At 45.7% G+C, this 10,353-nt stretch overlaps 1 protein-coding gene across 3 annotated transcripts in view; it reads left to right on the top strand.

The window, feature by feature from the left end:
* The first annotated feature begins 461 nt into the window (after positions 1–461).
* Positions 462–10,353, top strand: part of iqsec3b (IQ motif and Sec7 domain ArfGEF 3b) — a 68,367-nt gene continuing 58,475 nt past the window's right edge. For 2 of the 3 annotated variants that reach the window (XM_061774221.1, XM_061774222.1), the window contains exon 1: positions 462–1,212. In XM_061774221.1, the coding sequence (XP_061630205.1) occupies positions 647–1,212 (566 nt within the window). In that variant the 5' untranslated portion in view covers positions 462–646. The remainder of the gene's footprint in view (positions 1,213–10,353) is intronic. The other variant, XM_061774223.1, reaches the window with a different exon arrangement.

Raw genomic sequence — 10,353 nt, 5'->3', positions numbered from 1 at the left:
AAGTCTGAACCAGTGCTAACTAGCTAGCTCTTGGTTTAAAAAACAAAATACATGTTCATTGTGCCAAATTATCAAAACAGGCTAAAAAACAAAAACAAAAAGAGAACCAACTTATTACCTTAGTACTGGTACTTTAGTCTAAGTGCATTTCAGAGCTCGGATAGTGTAGTGGTTATGTAGTACATGCTACTTCATGCAGATGATGCGAGTTTGATTCTTCACAAGTGTCCCAAGACCAAGCCACTGCTTGTGCGTAGGCCATATGAAAAATGGTATTGTGGCCAATCTAACCTTCATGTGCTGCTTTGATGTCGCACCGCCTGTAGGGTGCGTCTTTGCCCTGAAGTTTGATCGCGGCTGTGCGTAATGGCGCACCAGTGGCTCCCCGCGCCTCCTCCTCCTTGTCTTTCCCCCTCCCTCCCATCACAGCTGGATCTAGTTCCTCTCTTCAGCACTTCTCAGCGCAATCAGAGAGGGAGACAGGAGGGAGGGAGCACAAGTGCAGGCGAGGACTGTCGCTGCATCCTTCTGAAAGAAGACAAAATAACAACAACAACCCCAAGGAGAGCTCGTCCCTATCATCTTCCTCTCTTCCGCGTCCTTTTGCCTCTCTCTTCCTGGCCATTGTCCAAGCCTTGGCTGTAGAATGAGCTCCAGCCTGCTGGAAAACCCGGTGCAGGCGATCTTGTACCTGCGGGAGCTCACCACCATCGTGCAGAACCAGCAAAGTCTCATCCAGACGCAGCGCTCCCGCATCGAGGAGCTGGACCGGCGAGTGGATGAGCTCATCGGGGAGAACAGGCACCTGCGAGATGTCCGCGTGCAGCAGCATCAGCATCCCTACACTGCGTACCCGCACCACCTCCTCCATCATCACCACCATCAGCTTCACCCCGACGTGGGCTTCCTCCATCACCTCCACCTCGCTCAGGACCCGCAGACCAAGAGCTCCGCGGCAAACTCCGCGGCGAGCCCCGCGCCGGAGCAGGCGGCCGCACCGGCACAACAAGTCGACGGGGCCGCGGTGGTCCAGCCCCCTCCCACGGAACCTTTGGACCCGGGAGACATGCAGCTGGTTCCGGCCGAGCCGACTTCGGATTCGCCTGTCGAGAGCGAGCCGGATAACGGCGGGAGTTGCAGCGGGTGCCGCTCCTTGGTTCCGATGACCCCGACCACTCTGTGTCGGTCATTGGCCCTCGCCAAGACGTCCGAGTGAGTAGACAGCGAAAATAGTTCAGAAATGCATTGGAAAAATACTATAAGTAACATACACTACTATTGCGCTCTATTGCTGAATCTATTGCGCCGCATCCCAGCATGATTTTCCCTCATTTTCGTCAGAATTTTTAATTGCACCATAAAGGTTAGCATTATTTTCTTGCAAGCACATTCACAGCTGCTCAGTTAAAGAAAATACGATTTTATTGTTTTTGACAGAGAGAGAGAGAGAGAGAGAGAGAAAGAGAGAGAGAAAGAGAGAGAGAGAGGTGGATTATTTTAAAACGAAAACTGGATTATCATTACGTAACAAACAGCTGTGGGCCTGCACACGTGTGTTGTGATGTGTGTGTGTTCATGCGTGCGCGCGTGCCCGCGCGTGTGTGATGCATGCATGTTTAATGTATGTACGGGTGTAAAGCATTCGTGTGTGTGTGTTTGTAATGCATTATATCTGCGCTGTGTGTAATGCATTTGCGTGCACATACGTGTGTGTAATGCATGCTTGCATGTGTGTAACTTTGTAAAAGGTATGTGTGTGTATGTTTGTAATGCATACATGCATTTTTGTATATTCAATGAGTGTGTGTGTGTGTGTGTGTACGTGCGTGCGTGCAATATGGATATATACGTGTGTAATGCATGCATGCATGTGCGTGGAGTGAATGTGTGTGCGTGTGTTTAATGCATGCATACTTGTGTGAAATACACGTACAGTATGTGTGTGTTTGTGTGTTTGCTGAATGGATGTGTGTGTCTGTGTATTGCATGTGTTTGTAATTTAGACGTGCGTGTGTAGTGGATGCATGTGAGTGTATTTGTGATGCATGCTTGTGTGTGTGTGTGTGTGTGTGTGTATGTGTTTATGTAATGCATTTATGTGTAATTCAAGTGTGCGTCTGTGTGTGACAAATGCAGCCCTATGAGGACGACAAGCCAGTATAAACTGTAGGCCGGTCCCAAGCCCGGATAAATGCAGAGGGTTGCGTCAGGAAGCGCATCTGGTTTAAAACTTTGCCAAAAAAATATGACCGGATCGATCGTGGCTCGGGTTAACAACGTACGTCACTGGTCCCGTTAACATACAGGGCGGCGGTAACCTGCAAGGTGCCGATGGAAATTCAGCGACTGTGGGTTGAAGACGAAGGCGAGGTGGAAAGCGGGTTCTCAGGCAGAAAGAGAAAAGGAAAGCACAGTGCCTACAACTGAAAATGTGGACTTTGAATGTTGGGACTATGACAGGAAAAGCTAGGGAATTGGTTGACATGATGATAAAGACATCCATCCATCCATCCGTCCATCCATTTTCTGAGCTGCTTATCCTCACAAGGGTCACGGGAGTGCTGGAGCCTATCCCAGCTTTCAACGGGCAGGAGGCGGGTTACACCCTGAACTGGTTGCCAGCCAATCGCAGGGCACATACAAACAAACAACCATTCACACTCATATTCACACCTACGGGCAATTTAGAGTCTTCAATTAACCTACCATGCATGTTTTTTGGGATGTGGGAGAAAACCCACACAGGCACGGGGAGAACATACAAACTCCACACAGACGGGGCCGGGGATTGAACCCCGGTCCTCAGAACTGTGAGACAGACGCTCTAAACAGTCGTTCACCGTGCCGCCATGATAAAGACAAAGTTAGATATATTGTGTGTCCAAGAGAGCAGGTGGAAAGCCAGTAAGGCTAGAAGTTTAGGGGCAGGTTTCAAATTGTTTTACCATTGTGTAGGTGGGAAGAGGAATTGAGTAGTGGTTATTTTAAAGGAAGAATTAGTTAAGAATGTCCTGGAGTTGAAAAGAGTGTCAGATCGATTGATGATGATAAAACTTGAAATTGAGGGTGTTATTTTTAATGTAATTAGTGGTTATGCCCCACAGGTAGGATGTGACCTAGTGGTGAAAGAGAAATTCTGGAAGGAGCGAGATGTCGTTCTGAGCATCCCAGACAGAGAGAGAGTCCTGATTGGTGCAGATTGCAATGGACTTGTTGGTGAAGGAGACAGGGGTGAGGAAGAAGTGATAGGTAAGTTTGGCATCCAGGAGGAACTTGGAGGCACAGATGTAGTAGACTTTGCAAAAAGGATAGAAATGACTGTAGTGAACACTTTCTTCCAGAAGAGGCAGGAATATAGGGTGACCTGCAAGAGCAAAGGTAGAACCACGCAGGTGGATTACATCGTGCACAGACAATGTAATCTGAAGGAGGTTACTAACTGCAAATTAGTGGTAGAGGAGCGTGGCAAGGCAGCATAGGATGGTGGTGTGTAAAATGACTCTGGGCGTGGGGAGGAAGATTAAGAAGACAAAGGCATGTGGTGGAAGCTGAGAAAGGAAGAATGTTGTGCAGCTTTTTCGAGAGGAGGTGAGACAGGCTCTCGGTGGACAGGAGGAGCTTCCAGAAGAATGGACCACGACACCCAACGTGATCAGAGCGACAGGATGGAGAGGACCTGGTGTGTCTTCTGGTAGGAAAGGGGAGAAGGAGACTTGGTGGTGGAACCTCAAAGTACAGGAAATCATACAAAGAAATTGATTGGCTAAGAAGAAGAGGACAGAGGAGAGGATACAATAATACACAGAGATGCAATGTAGGGTGAATGTTGGGATGACAAAGGCCAAACAAGAGGCATATGATGACAGGTATACCAGGTTGGACACTAAAGAAGGAGAAAAAAATCTATACAGGTTTGCCAGACAGAGGGATGGAGATGGGAAGGATGTGCAGCAGGTTAGGGTGATTAAGGACAGAGTTGGAAAGGTATTGACTGGAGCCAGTAGTGCGGTGGATAGATGGAAAGAATACTTTGAGTTGATGAATGAGGAAAATCAGAGAGAAGGAAGAGTAGAAGAGGAAAGTGTGGTGGACCAGGAAACAGCAATGATTAGTAAGGGGAAGTTAGAAAGGCACTAAAGAGGATGAAAAATGGAAAGGCAGTTGGTTCTGATGACATACCTCTGGAGGTATGGAAGCATCTAGGAGAGCTTTGTTTTTGACCAGGTTTTTCAACAGAATTCTAGCGGGTGAGAAGATGCCTGAGGAATGGAGAAATTGTGTGCTGTGCCCATTTTTAAGAACATGGGTGATGTGCAGAGCTGTGGGAACTATAGAGGAATAAAGTTGATGAGCCACACAATGAAGTAATGGAAAAGAGTCGTGGACCCTAGACTTAGGACAGAAGTGAGTATTTATCAGTAACAATATGGTTTCATGCCTAGGAAGAGTACCGCAGACACATTATTTGCCTTGAGGGTGTTGATGGACAAGTACAGAGAAGGTCAGAAGGAGCTACATTGTGTCTTTGTAGATCTTGAGAAAGCCTATGACAGAGTACCCAGAGAGGAACTGTGGTACTGCATGTGGAAGTCTGGAGTGGCAGAGAAGTATGTTGGAATAGTACAGGACATGTATGAGGGCAGCAGAACAGTGGTGAGGTGTGCTGTCGGTGTGACAGAGGAATTTAAGGTGGAAGTGGGACTGCATCAGCGATCAACCCTGAGCCCCCTCTTTGCAGTGGTGACAAATTGACCATGATGTACACAGATGACACTGTAATGTGCAGTGAAAGCAGGGAGCAGGTGGAGGAACAGTTAGAATGGTGGAGCCACACACTGGAAAGGTAAGGAATGAAGATTAGCCGAAGTAAGACAGAATATATGTGCATGAATGAGAGGGGTGGAGGGGGAAGAGTGAGGCTACAAGGAGAAAAGATAACGAGGGTGGAGGACTTTAAATACTTGGGGTCAACAGTCCAGAGCAATGGTGAGTGTGGTAAGGAAGTGAAGAAACGGGTCCAAGCAGGTTGGAACGGGTGGAGGAAAGTTTATAAGACAACGGTGAGGCCAGCCATGATGTACGGATTAGAGAAAGTGGCACTGAAGAGATAACAGGAAGCAGAGCTGGAGGTGGCAGAAATGAAGATGTTGAGGTTCTCTCTTGGAGTGACCAGGTCGGATAAGATTAGAAATGAGCTCATCAGAGGGACGGCCAAGGTTAGATGTTTTGGAGATAAAATTGAGGAGAGCAGATTTTGATGGTTTGGACATATTCAGAAGAGAGAGAGTGAGTATATTGGTAGAAGGATGATGAGAATGGAGCTGCCATGCAAGAGAACTAGATGAAGACCAAATAGAAGGTTGATAGATGTAGTGAGGGAAGACATGAGGGCAGTTGGTGTTTGAGAGGAGGATGCAGGAGATAAGCTTGCATGGAAAAGGATGACGCACTGTGGCGACCCCCAACGAGACAAGCTGAAAGGAAAAGAAGAAGTGCGATGCACATACAGTAGGTGTGTGCAACGCATGTGTATGTATGAGAGTGTTGGAGCAGTCTTTATGAGAGCAAGACTCGTGCGTATGAGAGTGTTTGAGTTGTGTTTATGAGAGCCTTTCAGTAGTTTGTGTGTGTGTGAAAGCATTTGAATAGTAAGTGAGAGAGCTAATCCTGAATAATGACCATAACGGCCCCTCACATGTATGTGTGATGCATGCATGTGTGTTATGTATGCATGTGTGTGTTTGTGTGTGAAATGTGTGTGTGTGTGTAATGCATAAGTTTGTGTGTACTGTAGCCGTGAGTTTGTGATGCACATACAGTATTTGTTCATGTGTGATACATGCATGCATGTGTGTATATCTGTGTAATGCATGCTTACGTGTGCGTGTGCGTGTGTGTGTGTGTGTGAAAAATATGTGTGGGGGCAGCCTGGCGTGTGATGTGATGCGGTGCACGTTGCTACTCCTGCTGTTAATGAATGTGCAGCTTGTTCACGTCTCATGGGGCTACCGACAGGCCTCCGATGTTTTGCTGTTAGATGAGACGCACGTGCCCCACGTGAACGCGCACACCCCACCACACCACTACCTCCCCTTGCTTCATAGTACACCACTATGTCATCTAATGAGAGAAAGACACTCTCATCTTTATCCTTTTCATTGTATTTCACATATGTCAAAATTTCGGCCCGTGGGCCATTTGTGGTACGCCGTTCATGTTTTTGCAGGACGCGGGATATATGAAAAATAATATTTTACACGGCATACAATGCTATTTAAAAAAAACAAAAATCGTCTTTGGTGGTGGGGGGATGGTTTGGGGGGGGGGGGGGGGGTTGTCAGGGTAAAAAAATGTGGATGTCAAAAAGGTGTGGTGGGGTTGTGACACCCACATCCCCCATAGGTGTGACCCCCCTGAAAACTGCTAAAACGATTACTACTAATACAAAAATTGGTTTTAGACAGAGCTTTTTCCTAGATAGGAAAAGATGCAAAATACTATTTACAACTACTAAAATAGTAACATTTCTCTTCATAAAGCCTCAGTGAATAAAGCTAAATGATTTTTAGAAGCAAAAGCAGTTTCTGCCACTTTCCGTGCCATCTCAAGATCCAATTTGTAAACATTAATGACCCTCAAGTAAACACAGCTTTTAAGATTGTCAACTTACTACAAATTGCTCTTGTTTTGATTTTGTTGATGAATTTCCCTTGCTTTGTACGAACGCCTGCTCTATGAGTTCATTTTAATTTTTAATTTTTGTTTCATCAGTAGCGTTAGTAGCTTGCCTTCCACTACATGTATAGTATACTCAAAAAGATCCTGTTTCGAGAAACTTGCCATGGATAATGTAAATTGCCCTGCGCGTTTGAGCAGTGTGACGGCCATAAAGCTGCTCAAACTGGTGCCGAACTGCGGTCGGAGAACAGAAAAACGTGTTGCCAGGCAGCAAATTGTTTCAACGCTGCTCTAATGTGAATTGGCGAGTCATGGGCAAAGAAATGATATGCTTACAAAAACCGCAAAGCCTCAGTTGTCAAATGTTGAGGGCCTCACATCTCTTCTAATGATACCTGAAAGGAAATAGGAAAAGGGAAGTGTATAGTGACACACACGCACACACACACACACACACACACATATATAGTACATGTATATACTGTGTCTGTGCGTGCGTGCGTTCTGTGAAAAAGACCTATTTCCCACCCCCCTGAACGCAACACTGGACTAGATAGATAGATTTGCCCTGAAATTGGCTGGTGACCAGTTCAGTGTGTACCCCGCCTCTCGCCCAGAGTTAGCTGAGATAGTCGTCAGCACGCCCGTGGCTCTCGTGAGGATAAGCGGTACGGAAAATGGATGGATATTTATTATGAAGATCTTTGTGTTGGATTATGTGATTTGTTTCTAATGAAGTGGCCTGTTAGCCTCGCACACTCACCGCAGGCGTCTATCAGTGTGTCTCCATCTAAATGACACGTGGGCTGGTGTGTAGTCTTTTTTTTGACTACGTGTTGGTGTATTTTGCATTGTCGCCAGTGTTTCCGGTGCATGTGTATGCACCTTAGGGGTTTTGCAGGGAAGCAAGAGGTTCAGAGAAAGGATTCGCTCTCTCTCTTTCGCCCTCCCTCTTTCCAGCTGAGCCTTCCTATCTGGCCCACTTAGCCCGTGGAGCGAACGGTAATCAGCCGTTCTCAGGAGGGGGAGCGAGAAATAGAAAGATGCATGCTCAGTAACGCTCTTTGATGGAGGCCCCCTTGGAGGAGGTTTGCGGAAGGAGCTTGAGGCTGACTTTTGAGCAGACCAGCTCAGAGAGGCTGAGGCAGGTGGAGGGAGAGGGCCAGGAGAGGGAAGAAAAGGAAGGCTGGGCTACATTTTGGGGGAGGTCTCTACTCGCTTTATCTATCCTGAACAAACAATCCACGTCAACGGACTGAGGGACATCCCATGGTGTCTGGGAAGGTGCACAAAATGTACTGGCGTCATCCCGAGCCCGTGTTGCCTCCTGGCAAGTGACTGATGACTGAACATACTGTGCTTGAAGTAGTTGTACAAAAGAGCAAGGCCGTCCGTGTGAGGCAGGACGGGAACACGGGCCGTCAGCATTAGGCATGTATTCTTACAATATTCACCTGCTCTATTTGTATGCCGCCTTGCATGCGGATGGCCATTATGTGGAGGGCCTTGTACAAACGAATGGATGGGAGAGTGTGTGTCTGACAACCTACATGACCACACGTAAAACAACAACAAAGTTAGCAGAAACTGAGCTCTTATACTACAGTTCCCACACTAATGATCAACATTTGCTTTTCCAATTACAGTGACAGTAGATCTATTAAGACACCGCACAATTTCTCCCATAGGAAATAATTGAAATGGGCAGCCTGGTGGACTGGTTGCTAACACGTCTACCTCACATTTCTGAGGTTGAATCTCAGTTTTGGCCTTCCTGTGTAGAGTTTGCATGAAATTGTCCATCGGTGTGACTGTGAGTGTGAATGCTTGTTTGTCTAGATGTGCTCTGAAGATTGACGACCAGTCCTGGGTGCTCCGCCTCAGACCCAAATTAAGATCGGATTGGCTCATGGGAGATGTTGACAATTTCTAACCCAATTTCTAAAGGAGAGAAGAGGATTAATCTTCTCAAATCAGGCAATGAAAGGATTTGAACAGCTATATTTTAGTTGGGCAAATTTTTGCAGTTTCAACACAAGCCGATCAGCCTTTGTCACGATGCCCCCCCCCCCCCCCCCCCCATTCTCTCACAAACACACGCGCACACACACACAGGAACACACACACAAGAACATGATTTTTTCACGCCGATTTCTTCAGCAGCATGAGGTGGCATTTCCTATACGAGTACTTTTAAAATCCCTCCCAATTCTGTGGCTGTCGCCTTGATTAGACGAGTCATTTACTCTCTGTGAATGAGCCCCAGGGCTCATCTGAAAACAATTGTTTCATCTCAAAATAGATTTTTCTAAATCTCCGACTGTCTTTGCGGCACTGCTCTCGGAGACATCCCAATTAAAAAAAAAAAAAGGTGAGTTAAAAGTTCGGACGAGTTATCTTAAGCAACCAAGTTAATTAACATCAATCAGTTAGCCCGATTAAACCGCAAGCTACCAATAATCAGGTAAGTGGAATACAGCAACTTGTTAAACTAAAAATTACCATGTGAATAATAACCATGCCTGTTTTCCCACTTAAATACTCAAAGAGCCATTTGGACCATTTCCCACAGAAAAACAACAGACGAAAATCATTGTGAGCAACAAAAGCCTTTTGACATCTAAAGTGAGGATAACACTGCATATATAATTTTTGTTTGTTTTGTTACCTCTATGTAAAAAAAAAAAGAAAAAAAAGTATATAGTAGTGTTGCATTTATGAAAATCAATGAACGGCTACAGAGAACACAACATTTTATTTCAAAACATTTTGAACTCTGAAAAAAGACGGTTGGTTGAAGCTCACTTTGAAATAACATAGTGTCTGTTGAATTCCTCCTCTTATTCATGAAAGTAAAGCCAATCTTAAATTATCCACCTGCAGCGAATAAAAAATTCCATCTGCTTTTGTGTTCCGTCATTATCGCGTGTGGACCGTGTAGTCAGCTGTCAACTTAAATTAAAAAAGGACTATTTCACTTAACAATTTAAAATATATATTTTCAAAACAATAGTCAATTAAAAGATGTATTTTACCTGGTTAATGTGGTTTTTGCTCCTGAACCTCGGTGCACAGCATTGACACGTCATAATTTCAAATAAAATCAAATAACATCAGGGCTAAGTCACTGATGGTGTAGTGGTACACTCGCCTGACTTTGGTGCAGGCAGCGTGGGTTCAGTTCCCACTCAGTGACGGTGTGAATGTGAGTGTGAATGGTTGTCCGTCTCTATATGTGCCCTGTGACTGACTGGCGACCAGTTCAGGGTGTAGTCCGCCTTTCGCCCGAAGTCAGCTGGGATAGGCTCCCGCGACCCTAACCAGGATAAGCGGTGTTGAAAATGGATGGATGGATGGACATCAGGGCTGTAGACGTCACCTTTGTTTTCACACACAATTGTAAGCTGTCATCTGTGAGGTGTGAGCGATGTTTGTTTATAATATAGTATAATGTAGCATTAAGAATTCTGTTTTCTTTGGGAACTTTTCTTTTTCTGGATTTACAGTATCCATGGCAACCTATTGGTTAGCACATACGCCTCACAGTTCTGAGGACCTGGCTTCAAATCCGGCCGTGCCTGTATGGAGTTTGCATGTTCTCCCCGTGCCTGTGTGGGTTTTCTCCGGGTATTCTGGTTTCCTCCCACATTTCAAAAACATACATGATAGGTTAAT

This window comes from Phyllopteryx taeniolatus, chromosome 5 (genome assembly GCF_024500385.1).
Source record: "Phyllopteryx taeniolatus isolate TA_2022b chromosome 5, UOR_Ptae_1.2, whole genome shotgun sequence".
NCBI classification, from domain to species: domain Eukaryota; kingdom Metazoa; phylum Chordata; class Actinopteri; order Syngnathiformes; family Syngnathidae; genus Phyllopteryx; species Phyllopteryx taeniolatus.
The sequence above is the reverse complement of the archived record's forward strand: the minus strand, read 5'-3'. Positions and strand labels throughout refer to the sequence as shown.